At 41.2% G+C, this 24074-nt stretch overlaps 1 protein-coding gene across 1 annotated transcript; it reads left to right on the top strand.

Moving 5' to 3' along the window:
- The first annotated feature begins 528 nt into the window (after positions 1-528).
- LOC116587795 (amine sulfotransferase-like) lies at positions 529-22786 on the top strand. The gene is made up of 6 exons (XM_032338350.1): positions 529-670; positions 11266-11474; positions 16107-16230; positions 17665-17759; positions 19520-19703; positions 22518-22786. The coding sequence occupies exons 1-6, from the start codon at positions 529-531 to the stop codon at positions 22637-22639; spliced, it is 876 nt and encodes a 291-aa protein (XP_032194241.1). The 3' UTR covers positions 22640-22786.
- The last annotated feature ends 1288 nt before the right edge of the window (positions 22787-24074 follow it).

Below are 24074 nucleotides of genomic sequence, written 5' to 3' on the forward strand. Positions count from 1 at the left end.
GCCTTCTGATTAAAGTATCTTTTTTGCAACTACAAAGTTATTTTCAGGGACACTTGGGTGGCTCAGTGGGTTGGGCCTCTGTCTTTGGCTCAGGTCATGATCTCAGGGTCCTGAGATCATGTGCCTCATCAGGCTCTCTGCTCAACAGGGAGCCTGCTTCCTCCTCTCTCTCTCTCTGCCTGCCTCTCTGCCTACTTGTGATCTTTCTCTCTGTCAAATAAATAAATAAAATCTTTAAAAAAATATTTTCAAACCATTTTCCCTGTAGCTATAAAAATGGAGCACATACCCATAAAACTAACCACTAGCCCATGAACATCTGTCTCCTGGCATTGGACCAAACTCACACGCAGAACCCAGGACAGTAACTTTCAGAGCCAGCCAGTTTTCAGTGACTGTGAAGAAAACAAAATATCAATTTCTTTTCTCAGCATATGGTCAACAACTGAGAGACAGAAGGAAAGAAAACATAAAATTTTATGAATTTCTTTCTAATCGTTTTGTCTCTCTCTTGCAGGTGACCGAAGTATGGAAGACATGGAGAAATTCTTATTCAGATTTAAAGGATATTATTTTAATCATTCATCACTTGATATTAGCTTTATAGAAAATTTAGATAATTTTGAAATCAGAGAAAATGATGTCTTCATAATCACATACCCCAAATCTGGTGAGTTCTCTGTTCTAATAGTTAATCTAAGAAGTACCATGATACTTTTAAAGTGTGGGAACTCTGTTTTTTTAGTAGTATTCTATATGGACATATACACTAATCTATTGGATATTATAGTGTCAACTGAATTTAATATCTTATGAAGTAGGTCTTTTACAATGAGCTAGAAGTTATTTTTTTAAGATTTTTTATTTATTTATTGGTCAGAGACAGAGACAGTGAGAGAGCACACAAGCAGGGGGAGCGGCAGGCAGAGGGAGAAGCAGGACCTTGGGATCATGACCTGAAATGAAGGCAGATGCTTAACTGACTGAGCCACCCAGGTGTCCCTGGAAGTTATTTTTGATGTGGACAAGGAAATGGAGAAAATACAGAAGTAGCCATGTTGAAGACACCCTATCAAACACTACGGTGCCAAAGTGGCCTGGAAACGATGCAGAAATATTTGCCATTCAGGCGGCTACTTTGGACAGAGAGGTGAAGTTGTATTTACTATCCAAGTGCATGAGAAGGAGGAAAATTAGCTTTTACTAACACTATGATGTGTAATAATCCCCACCTATTTGGGTCTACTTTTGCTATAGCACTCTGATCAGACTAAAACATACAGATGTATGTATAATGTATAGGTACATATATATCTGTGTGTATATATACGGTCACATCTATTCACAGCCTTTGCCCATGTTTTAATTGGTTTTGTTATATTTGCTATTGTGTTGCATGAGTTCTTGATATGTTTTTATATTAACGCTTAATCATAAATGATTTCCAAATTGTTTTCCCTCTTAATGGGCTGACATTTCATTTTGTTGATAGTTTTCTTTGCTGTACAGAAAACTTTTTTTGAGTTGTGCCTTTTAATATGTATTAGAAAAATATATAATTAGCACATCAAATCTGTGGTTTTACAGATGTCACTGCTTACTATGAAACTAAAGGAGATAATAATGTTATACTTAAGACAACCTCAAGAAAAATACTGAGTCACAGTACAGGAAGGCAGTTTAGAAGTATCTATTTAAAACAAAAACATAAATAGCCTATGACTCTGCATTGAACCTCAAGGAAGCAACCTTGGTAAACACACATACACACGCACATGTACACACAACACACACACACACACACACACACAGTGTTCCTGTGTCATGTTCTGTAATAGCAAAGTGGAAAGCTGTCATAACTAGCTATCACAAAAGAAACGGAGAAGTTGGGACAGAACCATATGATGACACTCTATTAGGCAGTTGCAAAGGATGAGTTGAAGCTACATTTAGCAAAATCAACATGCATAGATCTCAAAAACATGGTTAAGTGAAGAAAGCAAATTGCAGAACGACTCAATATACCATTTGTATTAAATACACCATAACAGTTTCAATGAACTCATATATATCAAAGTCTCAAAATAGTCTAGCAGATGTAACAGCAGTTTGAGAGAGATGGCCAATGGTAGTCAAAGGGGGTGAGATCTTCTTATTAATCTGTCTTAGAGAATGGATTCATGGGACACTTGAGTAATTAGATCTGGTTGAACATTTACAAAACAAGAATGCAGAAGACAATCAGGAAAAGGTGATGGTCTGACAGTATATATGAAGAAGCAAATGTTGACCTCATGGCAGCAGGCTGTGCTTCCTCTGCACAATACCCGCAGCTGACACACTTAGTTCCCAGAGGGACCTTCACACACATTTGCCCAGGATGTGGCCCAGGGTACCTCTCCCCTACTTCCTCACAATCCAGGTTGGAACCCAGGCACCTGGATACCATACATGTTTGAAGCTACAGGCTTCATTAGGCCTTTCACTTACCTGGTAAATCCCACTGGAGCCCTGGAACACTCTCAATAACCAAGGCATTTAGCATGTCCCAGACTGGAGGCTCCTTCCTGTCCCCAACAACTGGGTCAGAGCTCTCAGGGGTCTAAGTATGAGAAGGCTTGTCTTCTGATGGGTCGGTGCATACTGGGCTCCAAGCAGAGGTAAGGCTGCCAGCAAGGAGCTTGACATCATTAAATCCTATGGGGTAGGTCATATTGTTAGCTCTATTTTTACAGATGAGGAAACGGAAGCACAGAAATGTCAAAAGACGTGTGCAGCAACAAACAGGTAAGTGATTTTTAACAGAGACTAGAACCCACAGTTGTCTGTCCTTAGAGCACAGGCTCTGCTCCTAGTGCCCAACCAAATCCTACCAATTCATCAAGCTTCAGCTCGGGAAGCCTGGAGGTGATCATCCTCTTCTGTCATTCAAAGCATGTACAAATATGATTCTGCTGACCATGAGAAATCAGGAACCCACTGCATCTCCTCAGTAGAAGGGTAGGGATCATATCTGATTCAGCTCTGTATTTCAAGAAAAGAGCCTGACAAATAAAGAATGCTGAGGATATGCCTGATCAATACACAGATGAATGAAAACACGAATGAGTGAAGGAGGGCAGTTTCACCTGACTGATTCTGATGAGGTCCTAAATACCTCTGCCCAGCCCTGGGGTGCTGTCAAAGAGAGTTCTCTTGAAATCAGATTCAGCCTAGGCTCTTCTAAGGATGGGTCTCCAATATCTTTGTTATTTGGCAAACACACTCATATGTACACACATGTACACATAAATACCCACATACAGGTAAGATACAAGAAGCCCAAGGGGCCCATGACTATGGGTGATGGGGGAGGAGGTCTGGGAGAGGGGATGGGGTTAATGGACAGATGGCCCTGTTCAGTTCAGTTCAGCTCAGCACCTCCTTCCAAAGGCCTGGGTGCTCCTTGTAGCTGAGGAATTTTTGCTACAGACCTAGTGTCACCTCTGTTCCACTTAGTACTTGTCAGCGGTGCCTGAATCCTATGATTATACCAGTTAGGAACACGAGGTAGGGGAAGGTTGTGGCTAAATATCCAGAGGTTGGGAGAGGTGTAGCTTATGGCCAGAGACAGGGCAGGAGGACAGAATTATTGCTCCTGTTCATTGGGGGTTGGCGGTGGCATCTGGGTACTTGGTGAGGTGGAAGGTCAGGTTTTGCTGCTGACATAGTTTCTTTGCTCAAGGTTGATAGCAAGGAGGCTCTAAGCCTTGGTGTTGAACTCCTCCTTGAAAGAGATGACAATGTCCCGGAAGTGGCAAGTTGATTACTCCTTGATGTAATTGACCATCTAGCCAATGTTGGTGTCATTCTAGGTAGCATATATCTCATCCAGAATAATGAAGGGAGCTGGCTTCTTATTGTGGATGGCCAGGAACAAGGCTAGAGCTGCCACTGTTCCCTGAAGCACTGACAAGTTGTCCATAGACCAGAAGCGTTTGCCAAGAGCCACATAGTTGGAGTTGGTGCCATTCTAGTAGGGCTCCTCAGGGTTCTCAGGACTCAGAAATGCTTGGGCACTCTGTTGCCAATAAGGCTTGTAAATCTCATTGATGTTGGTGGCCACAGATTCAAAGCAAGTGTTGAAGCAGTCAAAGTGCTCTTTCTTGATCTCTTCGAATGCCTGTTTGGCTTTCCTGGCTTGCATTTGGGCTCATCTGGGGTCTCCTGAAAGTTGTCTCAGACACCTCCCAGGTTTTCCACAGCTTTCATGTCAGGGGCACCTATATGCTGGAGTACACTCGCTGCTCATTCAGCTTCTGTTTCATTGTATTCGTCTCCTATTTGATCTCCTCAGCCTGGGCATCCTCAGATCTTCACACAGGTCACTGTAGTCAATCTCAATGAGGGCTTCTCACACAGAGTTACTGGAGGTTCACTGGGAACCACTCACTGAATCCTCCTCCTAGGAGCTACACTTCCTCTCACTAATGCCTTCCATAGTGTCCTTAGACAGTGCTCAACTGATGTCCTGCATTTGGCAGGCCTGTAGCAGATTGTGGCAGGCACTGCATTTCTGTTCAAGCTTAGTCTCAATGGCTGTGACCTCCTCCTGTAAATGAGTCATTTCCTTGTTGGTGACCCATTTTCTTTCTTTCTTTTTTCTTTTTTTTTGACAAGAAATTGTTTATTGAGGGGACTTACAGACAGAATCATGCCTTGGGACACTTCAAGATGAATAGATCCCTCAACCCCACCTTCCATAAGACCTGCTTTTATAGACCTAGAGAGCACTCAGAAGAAAATATTTAAGAATCATAGTCATATCTCTAGAGTAAATCCGAGTATATATACACATCATGTGTACTTCAAGAGTATACTTAAAAGCGTGATTAAATGGAAAGAAAAAAAGTGGGTGGGGGTAAGGGTCTATGCTCAAGAAGGCTTTAGGTCACAGTGCAGTCATAGTGGCAGATTTGTCCAAGAAGGCAGTAGTCTGGTTCACAAAGAAGGTCAAGACTGCTCTTTCCCAGCCCAGGCAAGGAGTCCTTTTAAAACTCACAGCAGTTCTTTGCCTCTCTATTTAGTTGTCATGGAAACTAAAACAAAACATCTTCTTCCTCACTGATACTTCATAACATTTCAGATATCTTGAAGAGAGATTTGGGGAATCAAGTTCCCCAGATATTCTGAGGAACTGAGTATGACTCTTATGGAAGGTAAAAGAGCTCACTGGCCACGACCCTTACCAGGTCTCCCCTCCATATGTAATGTAGGCACCAAGCAACACATTTCTTTTGTGGTTATGAGAAAGACCTCCAACTTTTCCACAAAGTTTCTCCAGGATATGAGTTGTACAAACCACATACTCTTCAATTTTCTCTACCAAATGGCAATATTTGTAGCTGGCTGTGCTCACTGACCTATACCGTAAGGCTGGCTCTGAACTGGGGACTCATATATTCCCACATTCTAGTATACTTCTCAATCTTTATTGGCCTGAGGCAATGAATGCGAGAGGTGTAGCTTATGGCTACACCATATGGGTCAAAGTATTGGAATTAGATAGAAACAGATTTAGGTCCGAGCTCTGTGACCTTGGGTATCTTAACTTCTTCAAACATTCATAAAATGATTGTATTAGATGACCAAATAAACTGCTGCAAACAGAGAGAGTAACAAAATTCAGGAACTTAAAGAACAAAGGAGTTGATTGCTCTCTCACATAATAGTCCAAAATGAGTGTTCTAGTTTGTCAGGTGGCTCTGTCCTATGCAGTTACCCAGGAACCCAGGTTTAGAACATTTCTGCCATTTTTAGCCCATGGCTTCTAACGCAGCTGTGGTCATCACCATTTTTGTCAGTAGAGAAGGGTTAGATAGCATGGCTGATACACAGCATTGCCTCATGTGCCCTAATCTGAAGGTGATCCACATCATTTCTATTAATATTCTGTGGGAAGACCTTAATTTTCTTGACCCATGTACTGCAAGGAGGTCTGGAAGAGGTAACACCTGGCACCTGGCTGGTTTCTAAATTCCAGCTAAAATTTATTTCTATGAATGAAGGGAAGCATAGATTTTGGCTTCTGACTAGCATTTTCCATCTCAATGGCAATATGGTAATACTACCTCTCTTAGGGTTGTTGCTACAAGTAAGTTAATTTTTTTAAATTAAATTGATTTATTTATTTTCAGAAAAACAGTATTATTTTTTTCACCACAACCAGTGCTCCATGCAATCCGTGCCCTCTATAGTACCCACCACCTGGTACCCCAACCTCCCACCCCCACCCCCGCCGTCACTTCAAACCTCTCAGATTGTTTTTCAGAGTCCATAGTCTCTCATGATTCATCTCCCCTTCCAATTTACCCCAACTCCCTTCTCCTTTCTAACACCCCTTGTCCTCCATGATATTTGTTATACTCCACAAATAAGTGAAACCATATGATAATTGACTCTCTCTGCTTGACTTATTTCACTCAGCATAATCTCTTCCAGTCCCGTCCATGTTGCTACAAAAGTTGGGTATTCATCCTTTCTGATGGAGGCATAATACTCCATAGTGTATATGGACCACATCTTCCTTATCCATTCGTCTGTTGAAGGGCATCTTGGTTCTTTCCACAATTTGGCGACCGTGGCCATTGCTGCTATAAACATTGGGGTGCAGATGGCCCTTCTTTTCATGACATCTGTATCTTTGGGGTAAATACCCAGGAGTGTAATGGCAGGGTCATAGGGAAGTTCCATTTTTAATTTCTTGAGGAATCTCCACATTGTTCTCCAAAGAGGCTGCACCAACTTGCATTCCCACCAACAGTGTAAGAAGGTTCCCTTTTCTCCACATCCCCACCAACACATGTTGTTTCCTTTCTTGTTAATTTTGTCCATTCTAACTGGTGTAAGGTGATGTCTCAATGTGGTTTTAATTTGAATCTCCCTGAGGGCTAGTGATGATAAACATTTTTTCATGTGTCTGATAGCCATTTGTATGTCTTGATTGGAGAAGTGTCTGTTCATATCTTCTGCCCATTTTTTGATATGTTTGCCTGTTTCGTGTGGGTTGAGTTTGAGGAGTTCATTATAGATCCTGGATATCAACCTTTTGTCTGTACTGTCATTTGTAAATATCTTCTCCTATTCCGTGGGTTGCCTCTTTGTTTTTTTGACTGTTTCCTTTGCTGTGCAGAAGCTTTTGATTTTGATGAAGTCCCAAAAGTTTATTTTCACATTTGTTTCCTTTGCCTTTGGAGACATATCCTAAAAGAAGTTGCTGTGGCTGATATCGAAGAGATTACTGCCTATGTTCTCCTCTAGGATTCTGATGGATTCCTGTCTCACGTTGAGGTCCTTCTCTTACACTGTACACAAAGATAAACTCAAAATGGATATAAGTAAGTTAATTTAAATGTGCCCAGTACCTGCCAATATTCAAGGAATGGGGGTTATTCCTACTTCTATTTTGCTCTCGTCTGTTCTTATATCTGTAAATAATATCTATATGCTAGCTCTAAAATCTCTGCTGAATTCCAGATCCAAATATCCAACTGACCTTTTGTCATATCCACTTGGATATTTGGTAGACAACTTATGATTCTGACACCAATATTTTTCCATAAAACCAAGCATTTCTCCAACACCAGCTAGGTGTCCTACCATTCAACTCAATTCTGACACTGTCTGCCCAGAGATAGTTTCAGATCCCACAGCTTAAGGGCTCAGTCCCACAAACTGCTTCTCTCCCCACTTTAGATGCCCATTACAAGTCCACATTGTCACCTGGGCTTCAACTAACTGACTGTAGATTGGAGATTCCCATGACCCCTTCCTTGGGTTTAATTTATTTGCTAAAGCACCTCACAGAACCCAGGAAAACATTTTACTTACTAGATTACCCATTTATTACAAAGGATTTAAACTCAGGAACAGTCTTATTGGTGACCCATTTTCTTAAGAATCTCCTCTATCTCATCATTCCCCTCTGTTCCCTGTAGTTGTTTTCTGTAGTTAAGAGACTCTTTTATGGTTTCTGCCTCTATCCCCCACCCCATGTTAATCTATTTTGTTTCTAAAATTCCACAGTATGAGTAAAATCATATTGTCTTTCTCTGCCTCACTTATTTTGCTTAGCATAATATACTCTAGTTCCATCTACATCATAGCAAATGACAAGATTTTATTCTTTTTGATGGTCAAGTAATAGTCCATTGTTCATCTTCTTTATCTCATTATCAGTCAATGGGTATTTGGGCTCTTTCCATCATCTGGCTCTTGTTAATAATGCTGCTACAAACGGAGGGGGGGTGCATTTATCCCTTTATTTCAGGATTTTTGTGCCTTTTGGTAAATACAATTGGTATTGCAGTTGCAAGGGTTACAGGGTAGTTCCATTTTTAATTTCTTGAGGAATCTCCATACTGTTTTCCAAGTGCCTGCACCAGTTTACATTCCCAACAACAGTACAAGAGTGTTCTCTTTTGTCTCATCCTCACCAACATGTGATGTGTCCTGGGCTGTAATTTCAGCCATCTGACAGGTGTATGGTTTTATCTCGTTGCACTTTTGGTTTGTATTTCCCTGATGATGAATGATTGTTGATATCTTTCATGTGTCTGTTAGGCATCTGAATGTCTTCTTTGGAAAAAATATTTATTCATTTCTTTTTCCCATTTCTTAACTGGATTACTTATTGAGTTAGAAAAGTTCTTTGGAGACTTTGGATACTAACCCTTTAAGAGATATGTCATTTGCACGTATCTTCTCCCATTCTGCAGATTACCTTTTAGTTTTGTTGATTGTTTCCTTCACTGTGCAGAAACATATTATCTTGGTTAAGTCCATATAATAGGGAACAGAAAGAGAGAAAATATTTGCAATATTAACAATTTAAAATTAATATCCACAACATAGTAGGACTACAAATCAAGAAGTAGGGGACAACAATCTGAGTATAAAAAGAGCCAAAGAAGCAAGCGGGAAATGTGCAGAAAAAAAAAAAATCACTGTCCACCAATACCAACAACTTCCCCAAACTGGGAAACAATGATATCATTTACATCTCCTGGACTGACCAACAATGGAGGGGTGGATAACTCTGAATGATGACAGGGAGTGCACAGAAATCTGCACACATTAATATATTCCCTTGAGAGAGTAGATTGAAGCAGCTTCTCTGGAGAGCCATCTGCTACTCCCTGCACAACCACAATCCAGACATAGGAGGCAATTCCTGTCTTGCCTATTTGCCTCCAAGAAAATCTCATGCAGGTGCATAGGGAACAAGAGTGAGAGTGTACACTCAGATTGTTTGGGGAGGTGTTTATTGGGGGTGAGCAGACAGGTCAGTGTGGGAATGCACACCCTGAAACAGCATCTGTTAGACACAACGGGTCAGACGTAGAATATAAATAAATGTGAAACCACAGTACACAGTGGTAAACGGAAAGATATGATGCCCATGGATTGAAAATAGAAACACATACAACAATACATATTTCATAAGAACACATTCAGCAAAGAATGCACTTTAAGCCCCAAAGCCTGCTTGTCTCTGGTGGGGATAGGGGTAGGATGGAAGCAGGAGATGAGATAAAGGAATAAACAGATCAGGGAGGGCCTACAGAGCATCAGTGGTGTTACTATATGAAGAACTGAAGGGAAAAGCTTAGTATATCATCATGCTAACACCTGACCATGAAATAGGTGAAAAAAAAGAAAGGAATGAAGGGAGGAGAAAGGGAAGAAGGAAGGAAGGAAAAGAAGGGAAGAAAGAGAAAGAAAGGAAGAAAGAAAGAAAGAGAGACAGAAGGACACAATGTGAATGAAAGTGGCATGGGCGCCTGAGTACCTCGGTTAACTTCTGCCTTTGGTTCAGGTCATGATCCCAGGATCCTGGGATTGAGTTTTGCACTGGGGTCCCTGCTCATGGGGACTCTGCTTCTCCCTCTGCCCCTTCCCACTATTGTTATCCCTCTCTGTCACTCTCCCTCTCTCAAAAAATAAATAAAATCTTAAAAGACAAAAAGAAAGGTGAAGTGGGAGAAGCTGAACACATTTGAATTTTTGAATCTGTGCAGAGATTTTGCATTCTCTCATTGAGTCCCTATAGAACTGTGGCATTCTAGATAACTTCTCAGCTACCCTGAAGCTGTGATCCCTCCTGCAGAAGCAGTGTCTGTTATCTGGGAAAGCTGAAAGGATGCCAGAAAGACTTTCAGAGCCTTGTAACAAAGAGTTTTCATTCAGTTTGAGCTCCAGCTGTGGTAACACAAAGGCCTCTTGTGGCCTTGGTCTTTCCTGGGCAACACTGGAGGACTACAACACCTATAATAAGGTCCTGGGTGGACCAGATAAGGGGCACACCAGCAGCACCTGTCGCAGGGAATGTGTGCCCAATGGTGATCTTGCTCACTGGGTGCTGCTACTTAGCATGGGTGATGGGATGGTCTCAGGAAGGAAGCCAGGGATGAGAATGGACAAGGGGCCAGTGGGTTTTCTCATTTCAGAAGCTGATTTGAGTCTTCCTGGAACCTGTGACTTTTTGTTGTGGTAAGTCTTTTAAGGCATTGCCTGGATATGTCAGAAGGATTACCTGTGTGAGGTGTGTTTTCAACCTTAAAGCCCCCATATATGAAGCATGCACATGAACTGTAGGGAAAATAAACAGGCAATTACACCCACATACTTTGTGACAAATGTCCACTCTAAGTGACATTAGGTGAAATAGTCATCATAAGAATTGTCACATCCCACTTAAAGCGAAGGGTCCAACATTCTGCATCGTCTTTCCCTTTTTGTCTGCATGTCGGTGTCCAGGAGCCTCCTGTAGGGATTTATAATGAACATTGTTTCCTGAAGGGGAGATCACAGGAAACAGAAGCAAACCTGGGGAAGCCCGCAAAGCTGGGAACTGCCTCCTTCCACGGAGTTCCTTTTCCTTGGCTTCTTTTGGCTCATGTTCTAGGAGTGGGGTTGGGAAGGAAGTAGAGAGGCAGGCATAGAAGTTCATTTGAAAGTCCCGTATGCGAAGCAGAAGAAACACAGAAGAGTAAAAATATAACTTTGTGGGACAATGCCCACGGAGTTTCAGGTGGAGCATCTCCTGAAGCAGGAAAAGAAAGGCCACGTTGGCTTTCTTTCTCCCACACTGCATTCACATATATTAACGATCCCATTCAGATGAAATCACATTGTACTTATTATAGTAACAAACTCTGATTAAAAATTCATGATACATCTACCTCCTTTGGATCATCATTGAAAACAAAATTATTTCGTTTACAGGAACCATCTGGTTTCAGCAATTATTAAGTCTGATTTATTCTGAGGAACATCGCAAAGGCACCGGAAAACTGGAAACCAAGGATCGAGTCCCCTTCTTTGAGTATAAAACTACAGAAATGGATTCTGGGGAAAGACCATCCCCTCGTCTCTTCTCTACCCACCTCCCATACTACTTGGTTCCCAGTGGGCTGAAGAACAAAAAAGCCAAAGTAGGAAATGGGCTCTGACTGCTGAGAGCTAACTGCTCTTTTTCACTATTTCATTTCATTTCAGGATATCAACACCGTGCACTCATCCAGCTGTTGGCAAATGTAGCATTTTACACACTTTAGTTTTCTTTTTTGTTTTAAAGACTTTATTTATTTGAGAGAGAGAGAGAGCGAGAGAACAAGCAGGACAGGTTGAGGGAGAAACAGGCTCCCTGCTGTAAAGGATCCCTCCACCCAGCCCTACTCCCATGCAGGGCTTGATCTCAGGACCCTGGGATCATGACCTGGGCTGAAGGCAGACACTAAACCAACTAAGCAGCTCAGGCACCCCTTTACTTCAATTTTCAAAAGCCATCTGTTTTCTTATCTCATAGTATCAGATTTGAATCTTGAAATGAAAGAGTATATAAGTATCAATTTAATTTACTTTATACAGTGCGTTATTATATCATATATAAAATATATCCTTTCATTTTTGAATCAGCTGTATTAACAAGGATGTATAAAATGCTAGCAATTTCTTCTGTTTAGTCTGCATGCCCTCCCTCTTTCCTTTTCACACTTCACCTCTTTTTCCTACTTCCTCTCTAAATGTACCTTGTTCCTTGGAATTCCGAGGGAACCTCAGAGGAAATCATTCATCTCTGCTGAAGAATTGTCTCTCCGTCTCCCTGGATCAGTCACCTCCATCCACTGATAATTTCAGCTCTTGACTCATGACTTTCCATTCTCCCTCTACTCCTGTTGCTCATGGGATTATTTCTAACTTGAAGTGAACGGTCTTTTGTCAGCACCAGACAAGGGTGAGCCAAATTGCCCCAGCGGGGTCAATGGGAAAGAGGCAGTCATTCTCAGGGTCATGCAAGTGCAGGAGTGCCTCCTTCATGTTGACCTCCTCAGGCTCTGCACTGGCCTCCCATACCTCTAGCCCTGCCAAACCTCTTAGTATTGACACCATCACCAGCGACCTTTTCCTCCACCAACCTCCAGAGTTTATAAGGTGGTATAAACCTGCCTTTATTCTTGACACCATTTGCCATCTGTGTACCTGCTTATTTATTGTCCATTTCTGGCCAGAGTGTAAACATGAGAGAGATGGAGTTTGCAGTACACAGAACAGTGTCCAGAGGGTAGTAGAGTTGAGTGAATGAACAAAGGCATCGCCAGTAACTGCCCTACCTTGAATCCTGACTTGGAGCACCTTGTTCTCTGAGAGCTGCCTCCTTTGCCTCCCACTCCTTTCAGGTGTCCCTGGAGTGACCAGTCACCACATTCAGAGTTCCAGTACCCCTCCCCACAACTTCTCCACTCCCTCTCCACACTCTCTCATCCATCTCTTCCACTTCTCCACATCCACCAATGGCTCCATATTTGACATTCAAATCACCTTTGTCTCAATTCTCTTGCCCTAGTCAACTCTATTATGATCAGCTGCCAACACCTAATTCTGGTGAAACCCAATACTTGTATATTTGAACCTGTGTTCACGAATCTGGTAATGTGATAGGAAAAATTCCAATTCATGTAAAAGTTGTATCTCCTTTTTACTTTTATGGCCTCAATACTCAAAATTTGCTTTTTAAATGTTTTGCTTCCCCCTTGCCTTTCTAAAACGACTGCTTGCTATTGTCTTCTGTCTTCTCAAACCTCAATAGCATTCTGCTCCACCTGTTCCAGCGAATGACTCCCAAAAGACCATTCCCAATCAAAGACCTCCACAGTGGAAACCTCCTGAAGAAGAAAAGTGGCATGTGTAAATCCTAATGACATTTTGATTTTATCTTCAAACCATTCCATTTCGCAGGTTCCCTGTGTTAACTAATGTGTCATTATCTACCTAAGAGGGTTAGGATCAGGACATGTGGCATAAGTGACTCAGTTGTACTGTTGTGCCTAGGTCACCTTTTACTTCTCTAAGCATATAGTTTAATGACAAGAAGCATTCTCAAAGTCAAAGAAGAAAAGAGGGATGTGCTGACCATTTCTGTTCTCATTACATATCTGCCCCTCCACTCATGGTTTGGATCTCTTTTGTATTCCTTTTATCTATCCCACTGTTTCACGAATGGAAGAAATTTTTTCCCCACAGGATATTTGGAGCATTTTGGCTAGGGTGGTGATGCTGCTGGTCTTTAGTGGGTTGAAGCCCAGGGTGCTGTTAAATGTCCTATGATGCTCAAGGTTGCCCATATAGCTGATTATCCGGGATGCTTCATTCTCAAAGAGTTCGCTTGAGCAATATAATTTCTACGTTTCATTCATCTCCAATTTCCTTCTGATTACAGGATTATTCCATTTGGCCCTTAACCAGGTTTTCATGTGGCACATTTTTATAGTAAAACAAAATTTCTCTTGCTCTGTTTCCATTTTCAGCTACTGCCTTTCATTTCCAGTTTGAGAGAAACATCTTAAAAGAATTTAGCTCTTTCATTGGATCCTGAATGTCAATGTCACCTTTTTTTTTTAACATTTTCAAAATGCAGGATCATTTCTTATCATTTTCCTGGCCTACCACTGCCATCTGATGTAGTTTATCACTTTTTACCTCTTTAAACATTTTCTTTTCCTGGTGTTCCAGACACCACCACATTGTAGGTTTTCAGCCTGTCTCAGTGGACACTTAGAGCAGATACTGATGGATTCCAACCCTATAACCACTCCCTTGCATCACATTTCATGTCATTAGAACTGCCATTATGCTTGGATTTGTATCTTCTATGTGATTCTGGCTTGATATTTTTACCCTGGAGTAGGGTCCAAAATACGCTTTGATTGGACCAAGTCCAGGCTTTGGTGCCAGGCAGCTTGCAGGGATTTATTCAGGCACAGGTAAGGGACATGCTTATGAGCAATGACATAAGGGAAGAAGTTTCTTCCATGTTTTCTCAGAAAAGGTTTCTTCACTCTTTAAGGAGACCATGGGGATGAAAAGTGGTAGCCATCTGACATGTGGAGTAGGGTGAACATGTCAGAGTAGAAACATGGAAGACTCTAAGTCATTGACAACATTGAGATGATGAGTTAACCTAACCTGTTGCACTCTTATCTTGGGCTTTGGTGTTTTTGGAGAAAAGGTGATACCTCTACTATTTAGGAAATGTTCACTGCTTCTTCTTTACCTTATATATGGCTTTCTGGGACCCTGCTCCTTCCTTTTTAGTGGCTTGTCCTTCTCTGACTAACCTCTGAGAGCTGATGATTCCCAGGTGTTTGGCCTGGACTTCTCCTCCCTCTGTTATGAATCCCTATTTTACATTGCCTAATCACCTAAATACTTTCATACTTTAAATACTATGTATATAGTACCTAAATACTTCAAAGACTTTAAATACTATGTATATGTAGTTGATTTCTCCCTTTAATCCTAGATTGCTATAAAATTATTTACTACTTCTTATATTAGTTCTACAGAGACTGTAGAATGTTTCTCTGGACTCTATTATCCAAACGTGAACTCCAATATCCTAATGGCGTTTTGATTTCATTTTCAAACCACTCCACTTCCCAGGTCCCCTGTGTTAACAAAAGCTTCATTATCTACCCAAGAGGGTTAGGATCAGGACATGTGGCATAAGTGACTCAGTTGTACCATTGTGCACAAGTCACTATTTACTTCTCTAAGCATAAAGATTAATGACAAGAAGCTATTCTCAAGGCATAAGCAGGAGGCATGAAGAGTCACAGCAAGGGAATGAAAAGAACTTCTTCCTTCATGTTTAGGAGGATCTTTTCTTTCATTACAGAGGTATCAACCACTGCTGACAGTTGTTTGATATTATCAGTCACTTTGTTGATATCAGGTAATCCTGATGAGAGAAGGACTCTATTTCCAGTACAGTGGGGCCACTTAGTGCTCACATCCATCTTCCCATCACCTAGCTTAAGGTTGGCTCCAGGCAATGTGCAGGGAGGCAGTAGGTGACTGAAAGCTTTCCTAGATGCTTCCCAAAAGAGTCACACAATATATACATACCATTGCACAGTGAAAATACAAGCCTTGGGTTTCATCCAGGGCCCCTGAATATTCTGTACACACAGTGAATAAGCCACTTAAATGTGGGTTGGACAGAGATTGATGATATTTTATATTCTAATGTCAAAAGTAAACAACTTTTAAAATGAATCCTATATTCCTCCAATGCAAAAAATACTGAAGTAACTACTGCATGAAAAGTACCTGTAGTTTACACAATGAAGATATATAAATAAGAACTATGTAAGCCATATGCTGAAGGATAAAAAACACACTCTGAATTTTCTAAGATGATTTGAAACTATCTTAGTAAGTTTTCCCTACTGTTACACATTCTTATAGCTTTGGGGTATTGCCACATGTATTAGCTTGTTGCTGTAGGGACAAGAGACTATTGTTGCTTTCTGTCAGGGTGAGTTGAGAAGAGGTACCATGGGAGGTGTGTCTTGAGGAGTAATTGATAGTCACTAGGCCAGTCATAAAGGGAGAGGCATGGCTGAGAAGGGGAAACCCAAAATACAAAGAGGGCTGAGTTTATACATGACATATTAGGAAAGTGTAAAGTTAAGAGAAGGGGCTTCATCCGATTGGAAAGTAGTAGGGTAAAAATATGAGAGAATGAAAGCCTCAGAAATAATGAATGCCTCCTTTCTTTCCAGATCATTTATGTATACAGAAACCCTAAGGATGTTATGTGCTCATATTTTCACTTTGCAAAGAATGTAATGTTACAATTTACAGGTACCTTTGAGGAATTCATGAAACAATTTCTCGAAGGAAGAGGTAACTATAATTTATACCATAAGTAATTCATTTGGCATCCTGTGGTAAATGTTTAACTTAGTGAATTTGGCAGAGAGAGTATGACGAGATAGTCGAACAGGGGTCAGTAATCAATGTATCAAGCCAGTTGGTAGGGTTGTCTTGGATGACCATGACAAGCCATTGATACAAATTTTGCTTACTCCTGCTCCCTCTCAGGAGACTGACAAGTTGCAGTTATATCATCAGAAAATATTTAAATCTAACCATGACAAAGAGGATTCATAAGCTTACAGTTTTCAACTCTAGCTCAGAGAGAAGCATCTCAATTTAGATCACAGGATTGGGCTGTACCTGCATATTGCATGGGGAGATCTATTTGACAGAATTGTGTTCTACATTCCTTTCTTTTTTTTTTTTTTACTTTTATTAAATTTTTATTTATTTTTTAGTAATCTCTATGCCCACTGTGGGGCTCCAACTCACAACTCCGTGATCAAGCATTGCCTACTCTATCACGGGAGACAGCCATGTGCTCTTTGCATTCTTTTCTGAGGTGCCAGTGTGGCTGTTTGAGCAGGGGAAAGGCCTAGGGAGGTAGAGATGATGATCTGGAACAGGAGAGTTAACTAACATTAGTCTCTGTGCAGAGTTCAAGTGACCCATCAGGGAGCCTTCATGTTGCATACATCAAGGAAATAACTCCCTGTGTCTTTGTGGACAGCAGGAGGAACAAAAGGAGAAGATTCTTTCTTCTGTTTCCTGGTTTCAGTTTTTCTCTCCCTTAGGAAGATGATTTCTGTCTATATGAATTGCATTTTTAAGAGACCGATTGTTCCGAGTTTATGGAATTGTTTTCTAGAAGGTGGATAGTTCTCCCAGAGCCAGGTGCTAGGGGAAATCTGATATCTGCAAACAAACTTCCTTTCCCCATGTTGCATCACCACTTCCTCATATCAGGGAGATCATATGATAGTTGTCTTTCTCTGCTTGACTTATTTCGCTAAGCATGGGGGCTTAAGTGGGTAGGAGAAGAATAAATGAAACAAGATGGGATTGGGAGGGAGACAAACCATAAGTGACTCTTAATCTCACAAAACAAACTGAGGGTTGCTGGGGGGAGGGGGTTTGGGAGAAGGGGGTGGGATTATGGACATTGGGGAGGGTATATGCTTTGGTGAGTGCTGTGAAGTGTGTAAACCTGGTGATTCACAGACCTGTACCCCTGGGGATAAAAATATATGTTTATAAAAAATAAAAAATTTAAAAAAAAAATTGAATGAATGCATTTGCAGTCTTAGGTGAATAAATTATATGCAGAAGTAAAAAAAAAAAAAAAACAAACAACTTCCTTTCCCTTCTTTGTTACTAAAGATTCCTGCACCTCCCACAACTGTAGCTTCTTTTCAACCTGTTCAACATATTTACCTAAATATGTATCTGTTTCTCCCCCAGTGGTGGGAAGCCTTTGGTTTGACCACATCAAAGGTTGGTATGAGCACAGAAGCCTCTTCAACATTCAGTTCATGACCTATGAGGAGATGAAGAAGGTGAGAAACATGATGTCAGAGACTTTGTGGCAGCTGAAAGGCACCCTGACCGAATGAATTGATGGTTCATGGGTAGAACACCCAAAAACAATACCAAATTTGAGATCCCAGAGTAGGTGTACAGGGGACATTTTTCTTCTATCACTCCTGTACCTTGATTACCAGGTGGTCATTTACAACTAATTACCTGGGACTTTTTTTCCAAAAGTAACTGTGTGTGAGGCATTGTCTGTTTATCCTTATGGGTATGCACCTGTTTGATTATTGTGAGCCAGATTATTGGTCAGTCTTTTGTGGATTATGTAATCTAATTTTTGCATTATTGATTCTAGTAGCATGCTTGATGTTATATTCATTGTTCTGGGATGCATCTCCTGGGAAATTTTATACTCATCTGTACTGTGTATAGTTAAGCCCTGCAGGAAAAATTAAGTGAAATGTCTGTGTTATGATTAGAAGGAATCCAGCTCCCAGTAGTCAACTATGAACACCTTAAAACAGAAGAACTTCTACTACTTATTGACTGAATCCCAGAGGCAGGTTATCCTGATATTGTTTGTGGCAACTCCAGCATGTCGTGAATGTCCCAGGCATTTTCTCTCTTTCCTTCCTATCATATTTAGTGTGGCAATGATGTCTCCCCTCATAGTAGCAGGATGGGGGCTCCAAAGTGATGTCCTCAGATGACAGCATGTATGGCAGAAAGAGAAGGAAGTGGGACAAGAAGGACTTTCTTGCCTTGCTTTGCTACCATCTCATCACTAGAAGGAAAATCACTCTTTTAAGCTTCTGTTTGACTTCATCTTTCTGTTTCAATACCAAAATTGGGTCATGTGACCAACCCAGGTGAATATCTCCTAGAGGGCAATGGGATTACCCTGAGGATCTTCGATCAATCAGGATCATTACCGGACAGGGACTGGGCACTGCTGCCCGAACACCACCAGGGATCTCTAAACACGGAAGAGGAGAAGGACCTGCAAGCCAGGCACGATTAAGGGCTGCCACCTGCTGAGTATTTGTCCCTGGTTTCTGTTACCCCTGCCCCAAGCTGATGACACCCTTCCTAGACTCTTGTTGAGTCTGTAACACCTATCAAAGTGAGGTTCAGGTCCGTGTCCTATCTGTAACCTTACCCACATTATGGCCTCTCCACTGCTTACGGCCTCATCCCACCACTTTCTCACACGAGCCGTGCGCCTATGAAGCTCCACCAGGGAAGCTGAAAATCTGACAGTCACCTGACCTGGTATCTCATACCTTCCATGCAACACCAACACTGCGTATATTCTTTCTTTTGTCTGGACTCCACCGCTTCAGTGTGACTATCTAGAAAACACCTCTTTTTGCTTGAACTCTCAGGACAAATTTGTCGTCTTTGTTGAGACTTTCTCTGAATTCTGCCCATAGGTCTGTGTAATGATTTCCCAGCACTGATTCTCTGTTGTGCCTCTGTGCCCTTGCTCCATTGCATGGACAGTGTCTGACATAGGTATCTGCTCCCAATTTTTGCTGAGTTAATGCAGATAGAATGAATATGAGTGTTCCTAAATGAACTCAAATGTGCTCTAAAACACTGCACAGTGGAAGATGAATTTACCAAGAAGGAATAAGCAAGTCACTTCTCATGGTGCAACTCCATTTTTCTAGCCAGCATAAGTATTTGCATTTTTCACTCCCATAAGAATACTTAGCTGTGAGTTTTGTTGAAGTCTTCTTTCTTATAATTGCATAATTTACCATACTCTGATTTATTTCAGGATCCCAGATGTTCTGTGTTAAAAATCTGCAAGTTTCTGGGGAAAGGATTGAGTGACGAGGATATGGATGCAGTTGTGAGACAGGCCACATTTGAGAACATGAAAGATGACCCACTAGCAAATTATGACAATATAAAAGCCACTGCATTTGGGCCAAATGCAAAAGGTCATTTTCTTCGCAAAGGTGAGGGTGAACAGTGAGCGGCCAAGTTGCACTCTGGTAGCAATGGGCTAGAGTGTAGCTTCTAAGTTTGTTGGTGGACTCTCCTAACATCATGGGCCCTCATGGGCCTGTTCATTTGGCTAGAAAGATGATTTGCTATGATTTTTTCTGGTGTTCTACAAGGAGACTCTGCTATTTGTTCGCTGAATGAATCTAATGAGTGACTTATAGTCACGAGGTCTTCCTCATGGCCCCCTGACAATCTACCAATTCCTAGCACAATGTCTCCACAAATGGTTGTTCATTTAGTGTTAGTCTGCTTTCCCTCATTAGCGTGTGGTCAGCTCCTGTTGGAGAGTTAATGACAGGGCTGTGGACCTCACTGGCTGCTCTTCCTTCTCTGTGCTTTACCCTCAAGCTCCTCCAGGGTTGACTTAAGAACACACATTCATCCTTTCTGATGGAGGCATAATACTCCATAGTGTATATGGACCACATTTTCCTTATCCGTTCATCTGTTGAAGGGCATCTTGGTTCTTTCCATAGTTTGGCGACCGTGGCCATTGCTGCTATAAACATTGGGGAACAGATGGCCCTTCTTTTCACTACATCTGTATCTTTGGGGTAAATACCCAGGAGAGTAATTGGAGGGTCAGAGGGAAGTTCTATTTTTAATTTCTTAAGGAATCTCCACACTGTTCTCCAAAGTGGCTGCACCAACTTGCATTCCCACCAATAGTGGAAGAGGGTTCCCCTTTCTCTACATCCCCTCCAACACATGTTGTTTCCTGTCTTGTTAATTTTGGCCATTCTAACTGGTGTAAGGTCATATCTCAAATGTGGTTTTAATTTGAATCTCCCTGATGGCTAGTGATGATGAACATTTTTTCATGTGTCGGATAGCCATTTGTATGTCTTGATTGGAGAAGTGTCTGTTCATATCTTCCGCCCATTTTTTTATATGATTGTCTGTCTTGTGTGTGTTGAGTTTGAGGAGTTCATTATAGATCCTGGATATCAAGCTTTTGTCTGTACTATCATTTGCAAATATCTTCTCCCATTCCGTGGGTTACCTCTTTGTTTTTTTGACTGTTTCCTTTGCTGTATACCCAACTTTTGTAGCAACATGGACGGGACTGAAAGAGATTATGCTGACTGAAATAAGTCAAGCAGAGAGAGTTATCATACGGTTTCACTTATTTGTGGAGCATAACATAAAGCATGGAACACATGGGGAGTTAGAGAGAAGAAGGGAGTTGGGGTAAATTGGAAGGGGAGGTGAATCATGAGAGACTATGGACTCTGAAAAACAATCTGAGGGGTTTGAAGTGGCGGGGGGTGGGAGGTTGGGGTACCAGGTGGTGGGTATTCTAGAGGTCACGGATTGCATGGAGCACTGGGTGTGGTGAAAAAATAATGAATACTGTTACGTTGAAAATAAATTAATTAATTTAAAAAAAAGAACACACATTCACTGCACTTTTGTTCTTGGGCAGGACTATCATGTGTCCTCTAGGAAACCAGATTCTTACATCATAAAAAAGTATAGGAATATCTCATTTGTCTCAATATCTCATACTTCTGGTGACTGGGATTATAAATTAATAACTTCATACATAACTTATATATTTGAACACGTTAAATATTTCTTTTATTTTTATACCATCATTCTAAATGATATGATTTTAGTACACAAATAATGTATAATACAGAATTAGAGACATAAATTTTGCATTTGATCATAGGGTTCTATGCCTCTATGTCAAGTAGCAAGAAATATGCACTTTGATTTTTCTAAATTAGGATTTCCTTCACTTAATCTCTTCCTATGTCTTTTCCTGTTCAACTTGAAAATATGACCACTGGTACCTTGGAGCCCACCTGAGGTGGGGACTTGTCTTCCTGTTATGCCCCACAAACCCTACCGTGTTGTTGATGTTAAGACCCTTCTCAACTTCCCCGGCCCTGGCACCTGCAACTTTTTTCTCTTTGAAAAGAGAAAATGTTCTGTGTTCCGCTGTCTTTCACACACCTAAAAATGGCAGACTGGAATGGCTAAGAGGAAAACTAGGAGGAGTCAAACCGCATGTGGAAGTGACTTGTGTTCACTTATGTTTATTGTGCACTCACACGCACTCTTCTCTTAGGTGAGGTGCAACAGGGCAGGACGTCATTTGCACTAGCTGAGGGTCCTGCACTGCTGTGGTTTGTGTCTCCGGTTTCCTTAGAGTTTCCATTTGTTTCAGTTATTTGTTTACAGTGCAGTGTGTTTGAAGATCAGGGTTTCTGTTCTGGCCTCTGCTTCTGTCAGCCTCTGTGTGTCATCAGGACTCCATATCTAGAAGTTTAAAGTAAGACTGTTGTGAACCTAAAGTGGGTAACGAAGGAGTAACTACAGGTGAACCGACCCAAAGTGTAGGACCCCAGGCAGCATTTTCCAAGTCTCTCTGAGCATCTGTGTCCTCATCAGTAAATGTTAGGTCATGGATATGTGATTGTATGGAACTTTTAAAGGAGTTCAGAAAACTACCAGAGCCCAAGCTAGCCTGGAACGCAATAGTAAACAAGTTGCCAGGGTTTTCTTCTTTTCCAGGTGGCTGCCAGCTGAGAAGTTAGGCTAATGATCTTCGATTACAGCAGAACTGCCAGGATGAGTTTGCCCCCTGGCCAGGAGGTGAGAGAGTGACGGGGTGTGGCCATGTGCAGGAGTCAGTGGGGGGCCTTTTGGGGAGAAAAATGAGAGTGCCAGAAATGCTTCTCCCAACACCACTAAGGTATCAAGCCCCCTCTTCCATGGAATCTTCACGGATGTAGTTGCCTTCTTTTTCCTCCAAGGTACCATCGGAGACTGGAAAAATCACCTGACTGTTGAGCAGAATGAAAGGTTTGACAAGATTTTCCAAAGGGAGATGAAGGATTTTCCCCTGGAGTTCATCTGGGACATGAATGAAGACTAGAATGTGAAGCAAAGCACAGATCCATTAAAAAAGCACTGTCGAAGGAAACATATTGAATTGTCCACGTTCATCTTTGACTGTCACTGAATCATTACTGTAAAACCTGAGTGATGAATAACTATGAATATCCAACTCTCCATCATTTGACATCTGTGGCCTGTTGTCCATTGGCGGGGATCCCCCAGTGCCTGTTCAGGAGAGGGTTTCCTCTTGGTTTTGGTGTATAATTAGGGAAGAGTTTTTATTTTATATCCAGAAATTCCAAAGGTCTTCGGCCAAATAGGAGGTCATAACATGTGATCAATTTACATCTTGTAATAGAAGCCTTGTCATTTATAAAAAGGGTACTTATGGCCTTTCTTCATATGTCAGGTTTTAATTTTTACATAGTGAGTCAACCTTTCATTTTATGGCTTCTAGGTTTTGTGTTTGACTTTGAGGGTTGCCAACACGAGTATCTTCATGCATTCATAAATCTTATTTTTCTTTCTCTTATGTTGTAAGACAACTATATTTTTCTCACACATAAAAAATTGAGCCAAGACCATTTATCAAAGAGCCACCATGTTAAAAAGGTATTTCAATAAATTCAAAGAGACATGACCTCATTCCCATCAGTTCCATTCACATGAGCAGACTCGGGCAAAAGGACCTATTTTTCTGCTGTTATATGTTTCTCACAACCACCTGTAATTTCTCAAAGAAGTTAATCAACTGTCATAATGAGTTGTGTTAGAATGTTGCTGAATACTGATTTATTCCTAAAAAGTCATTTAAAAACTGACATTACCACTAATTGATTATCTTCCCATTCAAAAATATTGTACCCTCAGCATTAATTTGTGTTTGCTTTCCTGTCATTTGGTACAGATGCATGGTTTTATACAAGCCTCACTTATTTCCTGTGCAGTTTATCCTAAGCAGGCCTCTGTGGTATTTGTAGCTATTGGGAGGAGGATTTTTTTTTTTTTACTAATTTTTCTTTAATTTTTTAATAAGCATATAATGTGTTAATAGCCCCAGGGGTACAATTCTGTAAATTGCCAAGTTTACACACTTCATAGCACTCACCATAGCACGTATTCTCTCCAATGTCCATAACCCCACCACCCTCTCGCTACACCCCTCCCTCGACCCCCTCCAATCCCACCCGCAACCCTCAGTTTGTTTGTGAGATTAAGATTCTCTTATGGTTTGTCTCCCTCCAGATCCCATCTGCCTTCATTTATTCTTTTCCTACCTCCCAAACCCCATACGTTGCATCTCCACCTCCTCATATCAAGGAGATCATATGATAGTTGTCTTTCACCAATAGAAATATTTCGCTAAATGTAATATGGGAGGAGCATATTTTTGAGTTATGTTTTCCAACTGCTGATCACTGCTCCTGGAGTTTTGCCTGTTCACGTATCTTCTGGGTTTCTGGTAGTAAGGC

The sequence above is a fragment of the Mustela erminea genome, chromosome 4, assembly GCF_009829155.1.
Source record: "Mustela erminea isolate mMusErm1 chromosome 4, mMusErm1.Pri, whole genome shotgun sequence".
NCBI classification, from domain to species: domain Eukaryota; kingdom Metazoa; phylum Chordata; class Mammalia; order Carnivora; family Mustelidae; genus Mustela; species Mustela erminea.

Excerpts from the sequence above, each read along its gene's own strand:
- LOC116587795 (XM_032338350.1), top strand. The coding sequence starts at position 529 with ATGGAAGACATGGAGAAATTCTTATTCAGATTTAAAGGATATTATTTT. Across the intron at positions 671-11,265 it reads AATCACATACCCCAAATCTG|GAACCATCTGGTTTCAGCAA; the intron begins GTGAGTTCTCTG and ends TTTCGTTTACAG. Across the intron at positions 16,231-17,664 it reads ACAATTTCTCGAAGGAAGAG|TGGTGGGAAGCCTTTGGTTT; the intron begins GTAACTATAATT and ends TTTCTCCCCCAG.